Source organism: Leucopleurus acutus, assembly GCF_964270905.1.
Source record: "Leucopleurus acutus genome assembly, chromosome: 2".
In the NCBI taxonomy this organism is placed as follows: domain Eukaryota; kingdom Metazoa; phylum Chordata; class Mammalia; order Artiodactyla; family Delphinidae; genus Leucopleurus; species Leucopleurus acutus.
The window spans coordinates 42,374,153-42,392,581 of NC_139143.1; the positions used below are offsets into that span (position 1 = coordinate 42,374,153).

The 18,429-nt window shown below is 42.8% G+C and overlaps 1 protein-coding gene across 4 annotated transcripts; it reads right to left on the reverse strand.

Moving 5' to 3' along the window:
* Positions 1–914: 914 nt before the first annotated feature.
* Positions 915–7,075, reverse strand: RAB29 (RAB29, member RAS oncogene family). 4 transcript variants are annotated; one of them, XM_082833767.1, is made up of 5 exons: positions 6,501–7,075; positions 4,292–4,363; positions 3,413–3,594; positions 3,017–3,138; positions 915–2,733 (listed from the first exon to the last, which is right to left on the reverse strand). In XM_082833767.1, the coding sequence occupies exons 1-5, from the start codon at positions 6,622–6,624 to the stop codon at positions 2,622–2,624; spliced, it is 612 nt and encodes a 203-aa protein (XP_082689893.1). In that variant the 5' UTR covers positions 6,625–7,075; the 3' UTR covers positions 915–2,621. The 4 variants fall into 4 exon arrangements, with proteins under 4 accessions (XP_082689893.1, XP_082689896.1, XP_082689895.1 ...); XM_082833770.1 differs by having other exon boundaries at positions 4,292–4,346; positions 6,501–6,603; XM_082833769.1 differs by having other exon boundaries at positions 4,292–5,556; positions 6,501–6,559.
* Positions 7,076–18,429: the final 11,354 nt, after the last annotated feature.

Below are 18,429 nucleotides of genomic sequence, written 5' to 3' on the forward strand. Positions count from 1 at the left end.
AAGTTGAAAGCCAGGGCAGTCACAGTCCCATAGCTCTGTTCTCAGCCTTTCCTTGGGTCTCTTAGAACAGTCTGCAGGGAATGCTTATGTTTTCTCTTTGGCCACAGACCTGGTGGATGGTTGAAGGGGTATCTTGTCTCAAATATGGAAATTTCTCTAGGGAAGGGCTACAATGATATCCATGTTCCAAACAATTTTTACCCAAGAGGTAGCATCCAAATGATAGGATCTAATTATTTTTAGTATAATCACATTTCTAACCATGTAAATATTTTCTTCTTCCTTATCTTAATTGCTTTCCCTTTTCTTTATAGATAGGAACATAAGGAGAAATATTTCACTTTCTTCTTTAATTAGTTTCAGGGCCATAACGTTGACCAACTGGGAGAGAAAATCCAGAAGGGCTGGCAGGCCAGCCTCTAGCAATGCTTGAAAAGGCAGGAATATCCTGAGTCAGCAAGTGGGAAAAGAAAGCATATTCAAGTTTTTTCAATGGTCACCATTGCAGTATTTGAGAAGTTACATCAAGTTCTGAATTGGAATGAGGCAATCAGTATTGGTAAATTAACAGATAAACAGAATAACACTTACCTTCTTTTTTTTTTTTTTTTTTTGCGGTACGCGGGCCTCTCACTGTTGTGGCCTCTCCCATTGCGGAGCACAGGCTCTGGACGCGCAGGCTCAGCGGCCATGGCTCACGGGCCCAGCCGCTCTGCGGCGTGTGGGATCTTCCCGGACCAGGGCACGAACCTGTGTCCCCTGCATCGGCAGGCGGACTCTCAACCACTGCGCCACCAGGGAAGCCCTTACCTTCATTTTTAAAGAAGGTATTTAAAAAATAAAGTCTCCATTTCCACAATACTCTATCAGTATAAAATAACAAAGTCACATTGAAGGCCAATAACTACCATCAATACAATACTTATTTCCCATTTATTTGTGATTTTTCAGGGGTTCAAATCAGTGAATAAAAATCAATTTTATTTTCATAGAGAACTTGTTATTCCACTATTATTTTCAGAATCATTGTAATAAAAACCCTACCTGGAAAGAGTAATACAAAAGAGAACCTGAAGGTCTCAGAAGATTGTGCAAAATTTGTAACAACTGGCATTAAAAGCAAACAAACCACCGAAGGCTCTGATATTTGGCCTCTGAGCTCTCTTAGGACAGTGCTTTTCAAAGTCTGGTGTGTGTCAAAATCACCTGGAGAATTAATGGAGCCTACAGAAGCCCAGGGAAGGCCTGGGTCTCTGCATCTTTACCACGTTCTCCAGCAAGGGTTTCCAAACCGGGCTGATCAGAATTGCCTGGGAAACTCTGAAAAACAACAACAACAAATCCCCCAGCTTCATCCCTGGACATTTTGGTTCAGTAGGTTTGAGGTTGGGAAACAGAAATCTTAAAACATTTTATTTTAAAATCGTTAAACTTCCCAGGTGGTTCTCATCAGTCAGATTTGGGAACCACTGACTTAGAACACTTATTTAGGTAAGTGTCTCTCAAAGAGCTCTAAGCCTGAGCTCATTAAGAATATTCATAACGTTGGGCAGGTTATAAATCACCATCCTGTGAGAATTTAACAAATTAAACTGTCTAGAAGTGATTTGATACTAAAAACTCCACCCAATTTAGCACTTAAATTACCTAATGATTTTCTGTCTATCTGCTCTCCACCCCCAGGCAAAGGTCTACACATAATATTTATTTTCTATGGCTGTTAAGTGCTAGACACCCAAAGTGCTCCTAAGCAAGTTGCCCCATAGGATTTTGTTCTGTTAACCTGACCCTCTTCTTCCATTCAGACTCCCAGAGCTGTGAGGAATAGACCTAGTTCAGGGTACCACGGCCAACTGATGTCACTTGCAGCATTATGTGGCAAGACATCAACCTGCAAACCCTGTCCCCATCCCACTGGGAGTGAGACACTAGAAAACCTTAAAGTGAGAATTAATTTTGGGGGGAAAGAATCGCTCTAACCAAAGACAGATCATTTAAAAGGTTAACTATTTTTAAAACCAAGACAAAAGAAAGCTAATATGACTTGAGAAGCTTAAAGAAATAGTGACTTTTGGTTTACCTCCAGTAGCCCTAAACCCATAGATATCCAGCCCCATTTCTCCTGTATCTCAGAATCAGGTGTTTAAATTCAAAGTCCAAGACAGAAAGAATCTGAAAGCAATGATCAACAAAGAATTTGGGAAATGACCTTTGATCTCATTTTCCTTGCAATCTGAAGTCCTATCAGATTGAGATATCAATATACATTAAATGGAAAAATATGCTCAAAAGTAGGTGAGAATTATGATCCGTAAAACACAGATGCTGACTTCTAATCCTTCCCACAAAATCCCAGATCACAAATTGAGAGATGAGATGATCTTTTTTGGACAGAAGGCACTGACTGGGCCCCGTGAGCCAGCAGCAAGTGACAGGCAACTTGCAGCAGAGGCAGCAGAAACACCCATGGGTCCCACGTGTCTTTTCTTAGTGATGATGGCCCTCCTTACTGGACCGTCAGCAGCAGACAGTTAAAATGTACTTAGTAAAACTGCTGGGTGGGCAACCAAAGGGAAGAGAAGGATCTCCTAGAACTGGGAGGGAAAACAAGCCAAACGCTACTAGCAGCAGGCCCAGCTGGAAGAGGGCTTGGTCTGCAGGTTGATGTAGTTCCCTTGGGTGGACAAAGACATATCTTCCCTGGAATTGCTCATCATCTTCTCAATGAGGACTCTAAAAAACAAATAAAAAACAAGCCTGAGAAGCTGGATGGAGAAACGGCAGATATTATCTGTCTTGTCACCAGATGGCACTCAGTAAAGCCACAAGGTTTAAATGCCCCTTTGTCCCCAATTATCTCAGGAGAGAAGACAGCATCCCTGACCTTCAGGAGCTGGCATTCCAGTGGCTCAGTCTGTTCTTGTTTGCTCAGAAACAAGGAAAGGAGGTCCAAGGGGCTGCAGTGGAAGATGGGTAAATCTGCGTGCCTATCCCTAGAACAGCATGAGCTACTCACCTCATGGCCTCATTAATATTTTTGTTCTCCTTGACTGATGTTTCTGTCCAACCTGTGAAACCATTCTCTTTACTGAACCGGTCAACCTGGTCTTGGCTCACTGCCCAAGGGGACAGATCACACTGGCAAAGAAAATAAATAAAAGGCAACACCATAAACTTCCTGGGAATAGAAACATTGCTCAGATACGTGTGGATTTAAAACAGTTCCACCCATGGCTAGAACAGCAGCATCTGAAATCTACAGCCAACATTCTTCCCAAAGAAAGGCTCAACATCTCTTGAAAGGAGGTAGAGAAGGGCAAGTGGATACCCACAATCAGAGTGCAGTTTAGACATGCTTACTCTCTGCCCACGGATTGAGGCCAGGGGCCATTTTCCAAGATCGACCACATACCTTGTTGGCTAAGAGCAGGCAGGGCACCGGCTCTCCATTAGGCAGTGTGAGCTTGCTGTCCAGGTCCTGTTTCCATCTTTGGCTGTTGCTGAAGGTAGTGGCGTTGGTAACATCAAACATAATAACACAGGCAGAGGCATCCCGATAGTAAAGTCGGGTCATAGAGGTGAAGCGCTCCTGCCCTGGGAAGTAAGGAGACGGTTCTTGAGAAGGTGATCCTGAGAGCCAGCCTTGGAACCCTCCCTGACACCCTGCCCTTTCCATCTTCATTGTGGGAAAGAGGGCAGTATGCGTAGTGGGTGAGTCCAGATTCTGCGCCCAGATCACCCAATTCCAAATCCCTGCTCTGTCATTTACTATCTATGTGACTTTAGACAAGTCAAGCTTTCGGTGCTTCAGATTAAGCAACTGTAAAGTGGGGAAACAAGCAGTAGCTTTTTATCATAGGATAGTTGTAAGGATTAATAATGAGTCAGTGAATCTAAAATGCTCAGAAAAGTGCTTGGCACGTAATAAATAAGGATTAGCTATTATTATTATTGTCTTCTCTTTTCTTGTTTCTCACCAAGGTCAGCTGAAAACCTAGAAAGAGCACCCCCTCCCCCTGCTTGTGGGAGCATCTACCTACGGTCTGGACGGTTCACTACTTTGCCAGACCCTCACCCACACAGAGACTGCTCTACATTTATTCAGGGCAAAACATCTACAGAAAACATCTACAAAAGCTCTACATCTATTCAGCTTATATGTCCTCAGAGCAGTTCAATCATTCCAGCTTCAGGAAAAAACTTCTGCTTTCCCTGTCCCATTCTTTCTCTGAGAGCTTGTTGATTAAACCAAAATGTCTTCCTTGTTCTTGTCCAGTCTTATCCATCCTACCTGCAATATCCCACAGCTGGAGGCGCACCATCTCTGAGTCAGACCACTGGAGAACCTTCAGAGCAAAATCCACTGAAAATTTATGTATAATATACTTGAATTAAATTTACCTTAAAAAATCCACAAAGTCATATCAAATATGCAATTACAACCCTAGAGACACACAACTCCAATCCCATTCATTCATTATTTATTTGTTTGGTTACTTTTAAGCCCTCAATGGACTGAGATGAGCCCACACTCATGTATTAAGTGTGGGACAGGTGATTCACATGCATCTCCGAAGGCATCTCCAGCTTTTACTCTCTCATCAAATCAATGTATTTGATCCTACTTGTCTCTAAGGCTGGGGATAGGAGGATGGGAGTAATTATAAAAACAACTCCTAATCTCAGGTTAAACAGTTTCTGGGAGATTTAGGGGGTTTTCTCAGGGAAGGGATGATGGGGTAGAAGAGGGAAATGAGGTAAGTGGGTTGGCTTTTGCATCTTCCACATTTCAGTGTTGGTTTCTAGTCCAACTGTATTATGAGAAAACCACACCCTCAGGGAATTCTACATTCTCCATAAGGCCGTAGGAATTATCTTGGGCAGGAATGGGATAAAGTGAAAAGGTCCCAGAGGATTCACCAGCAAGAAGATACTCCATGGATGATGCTTAAGAACAGTGCTGGAATCTACTGCCACATCTGCAGATGCTGAGTCCATGAGTTAAGGCTGCGGGGGAGAGCTTTTGATAAGGACAGCAACAGGATAATTTCTGAGATTTGGAAATACATTTCTCCACGTCTATGACAGAAATAAAAGCTATGGAAAATTAAGAATAAACACTGAACAAAAAATTAGCCAGTCAATTATATTCTCTACTAAAGGAAAACTACAACAATTGCTAAAAATTAGTGGGATACTTTTAAACCAAATCCATGAAATAGGGACGCTCATATTATTGAGCAGTGTGGGGCAGAGTGGTCAGGAAACAATCTTTGAAACTTTTGTTTGTTTGAAACTTTAAACCCTTAATTTTGATGAATGCTCTTTTTTTTTTGCGGTACGCGGGCCTCTCACTGTTGTGCTCTCCCATTGCGGAGCACAGGCTCCGGACGCGCAGGCCCAGCGGCCATGGCTCACGGGCCCAGCCGCTCCGCGGCATGTGGGATCTTCCCGGACCGGAGCACGAACTCGTGTCCCCTGCATCGGCAGGCGGACTCTCAACCACTGCGCCACCAGGGAAGCCCTTGATGAATGTTCTTAAGGAGGGTGTTTTAACTGCAATGTAAATGCATGTTAATTTAAAAAAATTCCAGAATGAACACTAGCACACAATTTCAAAACTTACATTACTGCCATTTTTTTCCTTAAAAAATGTTCTTTTAATGGATATAAATAAATGTTTGTTACTTTCCCTCTTCACCAGCTCTTCCCATCTAAACTTCTAATTAGAAGGCATTTTTCTACTTCTGAAAAGACAGTTGAGTCCAAAGGCCAAACTGGAAAGAAAGAAATTAACTCTTTGTCTTCCCTGCCTCCTTCATCTCCCCAGTTTGAGAGAAAAAGGTGTGTGTGTGTGGGAAGATAGGTCAGAAAGTAGTATATTTTACACTAGGAAGAATTCCTAGTCTTTATTTAAGCAATCGATGGACAAAAAACACACAGCTCTTAAGCCCTGATAAGCATCTGATTGTGTGGCCAAGGGGCCCTCCCATGCAGGTATTTCCATAACAAAGCTAGGCTCCTTGAGGCCAGGTTAAACACCTTTCTGTTCCTTCAACAGCTGTCTGTAACTCCCGTGAGAGGCAGGACAACAGCCCCAACTGGTACCTAACCAGGCGCTCCAGAGGGTCTCAGCTACTTCTGCTGATCGCAGAGATGTGCCTGTGACCGCTAGGAAGGCTGCAGGAGACTTGAGTTCCCTAGCGAAACGCAGCAATCGCTCATTTTCTCATCCACCCACCCTCATTTCCCATCGTCACAGTTTTGCTCTCTTTCCAGACAATCAGCTCAGGCTGGGAAAACTTAATTGGGGGAAACCCAAGAGTGGCATGCAAATCAAACACCAGCATGCCTCCCTTCAGGATCCCAGACACCTATTTCCAGGCCCGGGGAAGGACCCAAAGACACCAAATCCCCCGTTCCCCACCCCACTTGAGTCCGCGGCTCAAGTCCCGTGATCCCGGCCTCTCGTCTACCCCGCCCCCGCAGCGACGTCTCACCTCCCACCGTGGACTTGTAGTGTTTGCTGAAGCTGTCCTGGGAATATCGCTGCACCAAGGACGTCTTGCCCACTGCGGCGTCACCCACCACCAGCACTTTGAACAGGTGATCGCGGCTGCCCATGGCTAGCAGGATGGACGTTATACGGCGGCGGGAAGTGGGGGGAGTAACTTATTTTAAACCGTTTGGCTCGCGACCCCGCTCAAACTGAAGTTTGGCATTCCCGCCGAACCGCCCGTTGGGGCTTCTCTGACGAGAAAGCAAAAAAGGAAACTTCGCACTCAACCTATACGCGCTTCCTCCCCGGGCGGCCGCAGCCTGGGTGGGGCGCAGGGCGCAAGCTCCTAGCCCCCTGCTGTTCTCACCTTCTCCCCCTCCCCGCCCAGCTACCGAGAAACTGGATGAGGCACCACGGTGTCTCACCCACCGGGACTTCCCCGGAGTTGCTCCGGCGGGCAAATGAACCCGGGCCAGCTCATTTCACGGTCAGGGAGAAGATGGGGACCCTCTCCGCACTGCAAAAACCAAATTCTGGGGAAAAAGACGTTCACAACCAGACTCGCCGGACCTCATACCGCACCAGGCGGCGCAGTCCCTCTCGCCTTCCTCCGCGTGCGTCACGTGCAGCGTTGCTTGGTGCACTACATTTCCCATCTTACCTCGCGGTGAAGAGAAGTAGACGAGTGAGGAGACTTGCCCGCCTGGCCTCCTGGGAAGTGTAGTTAATGCACTATTTTTCTTTTTAAAAAAACCGCAAAGTTTCAAATCCTTTCAACCGTTTGGAATCTTATTTTAAAATAATTCTGGAATAGAGAAGATCCTTCAGAAGCGATATGTTCGACATGATTTCACCTGCCTAAATCCGTCCCCAGATAGATTTCTCACTATCTTTAAAAGTTTTATGGAGCTAAGATTAAAAATTATTCCATAGATGCCATACATTATTCCACTAATAAAAGCTCAAGCCTCGTCCCTCATGCTCCAAATCTATTTCCTATTCTTTCAGTTGGATGGACATGTCCAGGATCTTGTGAACATGATGAAGCCTAGCTCTTATATTTTTCCCCAAAGACCCAATATCAGTCAAATTCAAGGACAGATTAAAAGGCTGACTCTTAGGAAAACCCATGTCGTTAAATGTTAGTTATTAATATTTAATATCTAGCTACTGCAGTAAAGATAGACAGAAAACAACAGACGGTTCCTCATCCTCACTTCCACAATCTCTAGTCATCACATCATTTGGGCTGGAAGCTAATTGGAGTACACTGGCAGCCCTCCTCCAGTTGTTGCTGTTGCTCATGAATAACGATTAAACTACAGTTTTGCAAATACTTTTAATTTTTTAGCCTGTAACTTTTCCGACCTGCCTGCCCTTTAGGTAGCAGTTAAGGGGACATGAGCTTCACGGCAAAGAAAATAAGTTCCATTTTCTATACTTTTCCCAGGAATAGAAGTAAAAGCAACAGGGCAATGGGAAAACAGCCCTGGTTAGATCTCTTGATAGGCTACCTCTTACGTTCTGTGAGGAGAGAACATCAGCACGGTTCACAATGAATGTATTTAGCCCAAAATATTTGTTACCCAGGTAAGGAAGTTCAGGCTAGGCTACTCATCTTTTCCGAATGTCTCAGTTCCCTTTCCAGTGGTCTTTTCTCAATTCCCATTGGCTTTAACATAGTTGACAACTCCTTGAAATTTGTTTTTCACGCGGCTTCTGTGACACTTTTTCTTGTTTATCCTCCTACTTCTGTGATGATCGCCTTTTTCTTTCATGGTTTCCTTCCATCCCATCACTCCCTAAGAATTTCCTAAGGCTTCAGTCTTGGTCCTTGAGCTGATCATTCTTTAAACTTTTTACTTTAGTGAATTGCCTTGGCTTCAAATTTCTCTTTGTCTAAATTTTATTTATATCTTTATCTCCAGTCAGTTCTGTTCAACTGCTATAAAGGTGCCTCCATTTGGCTGTCGTGCCAGAGCCTCCCTCTCACTGCATCACCACAAAAACAGCTATTTCTGTCACTGGCCTCATCATTTCTTCCTTTCACTCAGGCTTCAGACCTGAACATTTTTATTTTATTGTGGTAGGAACACTTAACATGAGATCTACCTCTTAAGTTTTAAAGTATTCAATACAATACAAAAAATACAAAATTTTAAGTGTGCAAGAGAGGTACAGTGTTGTACAGCAGATCTCTAGAATTTATTCATCTTGCTTAACTGAACCTTAAGCCCATTGATTAGTAACTCCCCATTTCCCCCTCCCCCCAGCTCTTAGCAACCACTATTTCTTCCACTCTTTGACTCTATAAATTTGACTATTTTAGATACCTCGTATGAGTGGACTCATGCAGTAGTTGTCTTTCTGTGACTTGGGTATTACACTTAGCATAATGTTTTTAAGGTTCATCTATGTTGTCGCTTATTGCAGAATTTCCTTCTTTGTAATGGCTGAATAATATTCTATTGTATGCATATACTACTTTTTAAACTCATCATTTGATAGACATTTAGGTTGCTTCCTTATCCTGGCTATTGTAAATAGTGCTGCAATGAACATGGAAGTGCCAACATCTCTTTGAGATCCTGATTTCAATTCTCTTGGATAAATTCCCAGAAATAGGATTGTTGGATCATATGATAGTTCTATTTTTAGTTTTTTGAGGAAACTTCATACTGTTTTCCATAGTGGCTGCAACATTTTGCATTCCAACCAACAGTGTACAAGGGTTCCAATTTCTCCACATCCTCGCCAACACTTGTTGTCTTTTTTTTTTTTAATAATAGCCATCCTGATAGGTGTGAAGTGATATCTCATTGTGGTTTTGATTTGTATTTCCCTGATGATTAGTGACATTCAACGTTTTTTCATGTATTTTTTGGCCATTTGTATGTCTTCTTTGGAGAAAAATCTATTCAACTCCTTAGCCAATTTTAAAACTATGTTATTAGGTTTTTGGTTTTGCTTGTAGACCTTGAGCATTTAAAAAAAATTTTATTGGAGTATGGTTGATTTACAGTGTTGTGTTAGTTTCAGGTGCACAGCAAAGTGAATCAGTTATACATATATACATATCTACTCTTTTTTAGATTCTTTTCCCATATAGGTCATTACAGAGTATTGAGTAGAGTTCCCTGTGCTATACAGTAGGTCCTTATTAGTTATCTATTTTATATATAGTAGTGTGTAGTAGTGAGCATTATTAATATTTCCTCTTACACACATTCCTCTACAGCCCCTCCGTTTTAAAAAGTCAGTCACCACATCCTACTGATCCTTCCTTCCAAGACATTTCTCCCACCCATCCTTTATGCTTTGTATCCAGTGCCACTTTCATGTTCAGGCTTTCATTATTCGCACCTGGATCATCTTCAGAAACCTGTTTATTGATCTCCCTGATTTTAGTGTTTTAAAATCTTCAGTGCATCCTGTACCACCAGCCAGGATGATTTTCCTAAAACATCATTGTTCCTTCATTGTCTACCAATTATCCAAAAATTGTCCAACCTTCCTGAATTGGTGTCCAAAGCCCCACCCTACCTAACAACTCTATCTCACCTGATGTCAAACGGGAATCTTCCCCCTCCAAAAGGTGATGTTCCTTCTGCTCTTTAAAAGCCCAATTTCATTTTTTACTTTGTATCTTCGCTCAGAGTGCTTCACCTATCAGAATACCCTTCAGGCTTCTTTTCACACACCTAAATCTTACCATACTTTGGGTTCTCAAACTTTAGTGTGCATAAGAATTACTTGGGGATGCTTGTTAAATATGAACATTCTGACTCTGCAGGGCTGTGGTAGAACCCAGGGGAATCTGCCTTTTTGTCGAGTACGGAGGTGATACCCAGACCAGATTCCACTTTGAGAAATGCTGCTTTAAAGCCTGACTTATGCATCAACCGATTTAGGAATATTTCCCTTATTATTGCAGCCCTTATTCATCCCCTGGAGCATTTACAATCGGTTTGATCTGTGTTCCTTTAACTGTGTGACCAATTTAAAATTATTTAACTTATATGCAAATAGTACATTGCAAAGTAAACAAGCATTTCAAATACAAAATTTTGGCTTTGGCCCCGGTTGTCTGTAAGAGGAGCTACTTTAAGTTTGCCAAATCAGAAGTGTGAAGAGTGAGGATTTAAGAGGGAAGATTAGCAAGTTCCTGGTATCCCCCCAAGTCACAGAGTTTCTATTAAAGGAGTGATAATTCCTTTGGTGGGGGTAGGGGTATTGTATTTCTTCGATAGTAAGCTTCAGTCTCCCAGATAGACAGTCATAAATAAGAGAGAGGGAAAGCACATTCAGAGTGCCAACAGCAGATTTACATGTACATGTTTGGAACACAGCTTTTTGGAAGCTGGGGAAGTGGTCAGCCTTGCTCTGTTACTATCACACTTCCAATTGGTGCCTGCCTCTCTCCTTTTTACTTCCCACTTTTTTTTTTTAAATTTCAAACCCATAGAAATGTTAAAAGAAGAGTATAATGTATATCAGTATGTCCTAAAGCTGGATTTTCAATTACTGACATTTTGCCTCATCTGCTTTGTCTCTTGTGTATACATATCAAACCTTTTGAAAGTAAGTAGCACACACTTCATCCCTAAATACTTTAGTACATAGGCCCTAATAATTAAATTCTCCTATAAAACCAAAATACTGTATAAGGAAGAACAAATCTGACTCCATATTAGATCTGTTTCTTTTACTTTAACCTTTGTATTCTGTTACTTTTGCTGTAAGTTAAGAATGTTGCCTATCACCTGAAATATACAGGATAGTGCATTCTCAAGGCTCAGACCTTTATTTATTTATTTTTAAAATAAATTTATTTATTTATTTTTGGCTGCATTGGGTCTTCGTTGCTGTGTGCGGGCTTTCTCTAGTTGTGGGCTTCTCATTGCAGTGGCTTCTCTTGTTGCACGGCACAGGCTCTAGGCACATGGGCTTTAGTAGTTGTGGCACGTGGGCTCAATAGTTGTGGCTCGTGGGCTCTAGAGCACACACAGGCTCTGTAGTTGTGGCGCACGGGCTTAGTTGCTCCGCGACATGTGGGATCTTCCCGGACCAGAGCTTGAACCCGTGTCCCCTGCGTTGGCAGGCAGATTCTTAACCACTTCTGCCACCAGGGAAGTCCAGGCTCTGACTTTAAAAGTAAGTATAATACTTTTCCATTCATATAGAGATAAAAAGTTGCAGAACAGAGAATAACATTTGTCCTGTTGGAGGTTTATAGAAACATGGTGATCTGACCTATGTGGACAGCTGCAAGCACAAAGGATTACATCACCAACACCAAGACATTTCAACAACCAACCACACCACTTTCTCCGTTAGTATAAAAGAAGACTGAATTCTAACTAGGGTAAGATGGTTCTTTGGAACACTAGTCCATCATCTTCTTGGTCATCTGGCTTTCCAAATATAGTCGCTATTCCGTGCCCCAAGAACTCAACTCTCCATTTATTGGCCTGTTGTGCGGCAAGCAGTAGGAGCTCGGACTTGGTAACAATACCGTTACCCTTATCACACCTAAAAAAGTTAACTTTAGCTCAATAATATCATAAAAAATTTACATTTATCTATATCCCTTGAAATATTTTTTTCTCACTTCCCTTCCTCTGATCCAGGATGCAATAAAAGTTCATGCGTTGCATTTGGTCATTTTGTTTCTTTAGTCTTTTTTAATGTAGAACTATGCTGTGTCCAATACAGGAGCCAGTAGCCATATGTGGTTATTTATATTCAAATTAATGGAAATTAAATAAATTTAAAATTGGCTCATCAGTCACACTGGCCACGTTTCAAGTGCTCAGTTGCCACATGTAATAGTGGCCACTATATTGAACAGCTCAGACGTGGACTGTTTTCCTTATCACTGACGGTTCTATTGGAGAGCTTTAATCTACAGTAATCCCTTGCCATTTTTTTTGCTTTTCATAACACTGACTTTCTTTTTAAAGAGTTGTATTGTAGAGAGTCTGGGTTGTCAACCCATGTTCTGGGTTGTCTGATTGTTTTCTCAAGATTAGATTCTGGAAAAACGTTTTTGGCAAGAGCCCTACCTAGAGGAGGTGGTGTATAGCTTATTACATCACTAATTTCAGGTTGGTGATGACTACCATATGATTTCAATAAATATTTATTAAAGAAGTGACCCAGCACTAGGAAATCACCTAAGAACTTGGGAGCTTGACTTCAAATAGAAGAGAAAGAGTTTAGGGAATTCCCTGGTGATCCAGTGGTTAGGACTTGGCACTCTCACTGCTGTGGCCTGTGTTCAGTCCCTGGTTGGGGAACTAAGAGATCCTGCAAGCTGCACTGCGTGGCAAAAAAAAAAAAAAAAAAAAAAAAAGAAGAGAAAGTTTATATAATCTCCATAGCCTCCACCCCTGTGCTAGGAAGAAAGTGGAAAAATGCTTTGTAACATGAAATGGAGACTGAAATGATACAGCAAGTGGCCCAGGAGCACGGATGGGAGGGATGGACCCAGAGAAGGGTCAGGCCATGGGGCTGCAGCTGTCCCTAAGCCCCAAACTCCAGATTCACTTAAGTAATCATAACTTTGTGGTGATTGCTTTGGGCACAGGAAGCAGAAGCACAGGAATGCCTGTGACCCAGCTAAGCATTCAGCCAGAAGTTTCCGCAGCAAGGTACCCTAGGAAACCCTCTGGAGAGAGGCTGGTGGGCTCAAAGGGCAACGTGTCAATCACTCCTCTGCGGACTTGTACCCAAGAGTCTGCAGCTAGCTTTGAGCCTGGAAGTATCCAGGGAAAACATTATAACCTAGTTTTTACTGCTTTTGTTGCCACATTTGCCTTCTTCCATGGATACCCTCCCATCCACCCCAAATAAAACCAGGGAAAGAAGATAGGAAAAGGGGTAGAGGAGAATTTTTGGTTTAAAGAGCTGAGTGTGTGGCCCCAACTGTCAACGTGTCACTGAGAAAGTCGCATCTGTATAATGAAGGCATTCCCTTCTAACACAGATGATTCTAATTTTCTATGACCTTTCAACTCTGTAAGAGGGGAGCAAGCCAGAGACTATTGTACCCATAGGCCACCCTTAGTTACCCACTGACAACCCCCCACCCCTCCACCAAGAACTTGGAAATACTGTGTTAAACTCTAAAATCAACATGTAATGAGAGGTTCCTAGGCAGAAGGCTAGACTGATTGGAGTATGAACATATCTAAAGAAGAAATGTGTTGATCTGAAGGGAAGTTGGTCAGTCTTAGAAGTAAAGAAAGGAGACATTGAGAGGAGAAGAGTGGCTACACATCTCTGGCTTCTGTCTGGCAGACACCTTAGTCTTAAGGGAATATCTGGCTGTCTGTCAGGTGTCCCTATTGTGGAGACTCTGCAGCTGACTAACAAGGCCTGACACCATTATATTTTCAAGTTATAAAACAAACTTCTCTGTTAAGATTCCCAACTCTCTGAGTACCTTCTGATCACCTTTTTCCTGGGTAGTTTCCTTCCAGGGAGGGAATGTGCTGGTCAGGCTTACATGTGTGTCAGGCCCACTGACCATCTTGTCTTATGCACAGGCCTCTGTGAGTTTGTGGGCCTAAGTCAGCCTCCCTGAGATGACTTCTGGATGGGATTGAGTTTTCGGGCCACTGAAGATGAAGCCGGGTCAGGGTCACAGTGCACTTACCCAACAGAGACCTATGAACCTGGCTGGTCTGCCACACTGCACAACTTTGTCCAACTTCAACTGCACCCACGGCACTAATGAGCAGAATCCAGGGTGGGTCCGGGTCTATTAACTTCTCAATTCACTAGTTCCTTCATATCATCCCAAACTCTATATTCTGAGTATTTCTCTTCTCGTTTTAATCAACACTGTATAATAATAATAAGAGCTTCTGTTTATCGAAACTTCTGTGTGCTCAACAGCCCCACAGAGAAGGCATTGCTGTCCCATTCTACAGAAGGAACAACTGGGGATCAAAAGAGCTGAGAAAGCTGGGATTCAAACCTATGTCTACCTCTAAAGCTTGTGCTTGTTATTATATTTAAAATTAAGCTGTGTGAGGAAAGTAGGGTGATGACTTCTCAGAAGAAGAGTATAGCATCCTTAGCATGTTTTCCAAGAGTTGCCTCATTCCAAAAGTGGACATGATGAGTCTTACTTATTGAGCTCAAAAAATAAGAATCTGCCTTGATTGGAGAAGGCAGTGGGCAGTTGTGCCTCACTGGAGGAGTAGGAGAATTCTAGTGATGCCCTGGGGTATCCCAGAGGATTCTGGCCACCATCTTTGACCCTGACACAGGAAAAAGATAACCTGGATGCTAAGCAAAGCAAAAGATAGAGAATGTAGAAGCCTAGGTGGGCACGTGATGTGCTGTTCTGTCCTCCATAGCATGGGAGTCCCAAGGGAGAAGATCAGTGGCTGTGTTCCAGGCTTGGGATTGGGTTCCCTGAGAATACCTCAGGCAATGGTGACATCTCTCCCCTGCACCTTCCTGAACCTGTATCGAAGGCTGGTTTGATTTTTGGCCTGGTAATCTTCGTTAATATTTCATATTTGACTTAGTTACTTTTCCCACAGATTTCTAACTCCTAAAAACCAGATACATACTTGATTTCTGAGTAATTTGTGAGGTAGTCAACAACTTAGGTAATGAACTTGAAAGGCACACATATGACAGTCTGTGCAGAGTCAAGGATGGATAAACGTGGGTGTCCCAGGCAGGTCACACTTTGGAGCTCCCTTAAAGCAAGGTTTTCTCTCTACTTGCTCAACATTTCTTTGATAGGAGCTAAGAGAAAATAATTTCTGTAATGTTCAACATAAGTAATTTGTTCTAGTATGTTCAAAATAAGGAACTTATACTATGCTCTGAATATGACATAATATTTACTTATTTGGGATTATTTTCATTTAACTTTGTAAAAGAAAACACCAATAGCTGGACAATATTAGTCAACCCAACCTAACTGAACATGAATATAGCCATAAAGTCTTTCAAATTATGTTTAGGATTTTTTTTCTCTCTGGCCAACCGGTTCTCACATTCCTGCATTTTGTTTCTGTTTTTTTTTTTTTTTTTTTTTTTTTTTTTATGGGAAGAGTGGGTGGGGAGACAAGGGAAGGGGGAGCCTGGGAGAGAGCAGAGAAGCCAGTAATAGAGGGAGAGAGACAAGAAGCCGAGGGAGGATACGGGTGACAGTTCATTCCTGCTCCTTCCCAAAGGAATTGAGTCTTCACTACATAGATTTTTTAAGTGATATTCGAAAGGTGATGCGATGCAATCATCCATTCATTTGGGTTCTGTCTGGCCTTTAAATGTAATATTTCAACTGAGAGTTCAAGCTGTAGGGGTTTGAGGTGTTTTCACGAGAAGTAACCAAGTCAGACAGTTCCTATTGTCAAAGAGACCCTGTGGAAGGGGAGAAACACTAACATTAACCACCCAGGCTAATTTTATTCCTCAGGCCCAGGGGCACCAGCCTTCTAGGCTGTTCCATTCCTCCTAGCAGGAAGGTACTCTGTTTCTGCTTTTTTTGATTTTTTTGGCCATGCCGCGCAGCTTGCAGGATCTCAATTCCCCGACCAGGGACTGAACCCGGGCCACAGCAGTGAAAGCCGGGAATCCTAACCAGTAGGGCACCAGGGAACTCCCTGCAATTGGTTTTCTTACTAGCTTTTAAAACAAATTATTATTATTATTATTTTGTTTGCGGTACGCGGGCCTCTCACTGTTGTGGCCTCTCCCGTTGCAGAGTACAGGCTCCAGACGTGCAGGCTCAGCGGCCGTGGCTCACCGGCCCAGCCGCTCTGCGGCATGTGGGTTCTTCCCGGAACGCAGCACGAATCCGCGTCCCCTGCATCGGCAGGCGGACTCTCAACCACTGCGCCACCAGGGAAGCCCTTAAATTTTTTTTTAATCAAGCCATATATTTTCTTGGGAGTCATATTAAAATATTTTATCTTTAGATAATGTAATAACATATAGTGCACTAAACAGCACTATACTGTGATTGTTCAGTTACTGAATTTTAGCTGGAGACAGCGGGATTTCAGGAGACTGTCAGCTGACTGATCTCAGGGTTGGTGGTGTTGCCTGTAATTATGTTGCAAAAATATCATCAGGGATAGGCTGGCGCCTGGAGGCTTGTTTTTAAATGTCCACTGGAAGATATTGTCTATTTCTGTAGACAATTATCATTTTACAGCAATACAAGGTGTCTCAAGGGCAAAACAGATAACAGGCACCGTATTTTTGACCATTTCAGTACATTTTAATGTTCTCTATACAGGGACACCTTGGACACCTCTTTCATCTGGCTCCAGGCATGGTGGGAAAGCACTGGGCTGAGAGAATCCTGGGTGTGAATCTATGACCTTGGGCAAGACACTTAACCCCTCTGGGCCTCAGTTTCTCGCTTGTAAAAAGGTGATAATATCTTTTTTGCAAAGTTTTGAGAGATAATATTGAAGTCGTAAATGAGGCTATTATATAAAAGTATATCATAGAGTATAATATACTATATATTAAATATTATACAAATAATAATTAACAAGCAATTATCCTCTTTCCACTAACCCTTAATGGCCTTACTAACATATTACTGCTTTGAAGAGTTAGTCCCAGAGTCCAGGCCTGTTATAAAAGGCTGATTTCTTAAATGTTTTCACTAGAAAAAAAAGGGTAATTATGTGACGTGATAGATGTGTTAACTCAATGGGGGGAATCCTTTCACAATGTACTCATATATTAAATCACATTATATACTTTAAATATATTACAACTTTGTCAATTATATCTCAAAATAAAGGGCTGATCACCAAGCTGGGTAATGCTCAGCACTGTGTCATTTATATCATTGTCAAGGATCCTTGGGGGAGCGTGTCCTGCTCGGGCAGTGGTTCCCAGCAGAGGCTTTGGAGTCAGACAGATCTAGGTGGGACTGCACCGTGACTCTGCCCTTCCCTATCTGCCATCTCAGAAAAACTGCTTCGTCACAAACGTATGCGTGTCTCAGAGGGTTGTGTTATCACCCCCTGTCCTCCAAACCCCAGTCATGCGAACCATTTGTAGTTCCCCAAAGCACCAGGCTCACTTCTCTGCTTAGCTTACTGTTTCCTCTCCAGGATGGTTCTCCTCCTACATGCTGCTCCTATTCTTGTTGGCTTCCTCTAAGACTTCCCTGCCCCTCAAGACTTGGTTACGTGTCCTTTCCATCTGCCTGCTCCCCAGCCACCCTCGGTTTACCCCGATGGTCATAGTATTGACATTGCCTAGTCATTGGCCCACCTCCCCCTCACTTCAGTTGACTAGCATGTTGGGGTTTAGTGTATGCCAGGCACAGTGTCTAGTTCTTTATGTCAGTTATCTTACTGAAGTTGCTTAACGACCCTAGGAAATACGTATTAGTACAGATGAGGAAACTGAAGCTCAGAGAGGGTAAATGGTCTGCTCAAGGTCACACAGATCAATGCAGAAGATCTGGGATTTGAATTCACGCCTGACTCTAAACCCTTTGCAGTCAATTGTAAATTGCTAAGAGTTTACAGGGTTGAGCACAGTGAAAGCACGTGCAAGTACTCAGCAAAGAATGGCTATTATTATTTGACCCAAGCAGATTATAAACCTCTGGCGGGAAGGAATCTTAACCCATAGGTGCTTGCACCCTTTGCACAATACCCCAACCGAGGCTGAGTCAGTGTGTGGAGAGCAAGGACAGAGTAAGGCTTCTGGAATATGTCCCAGAGCAGCACTGATTGCTTCTCAATAAATGGCTGATGCTTTCTATCACGCATCTCTGTATTTAAGAAATATTTCTTGTCGCACTCTGGCCCCTTTCCACTTCTGTGCGAGGAGGGGGTGGGACTACAGAGGGGGCCCAAAGCAACAGTGGAAGCTGCTTTTTGATGAGACACACAGGAACCACCAGCCACCTAAATAAACGTCCTCTT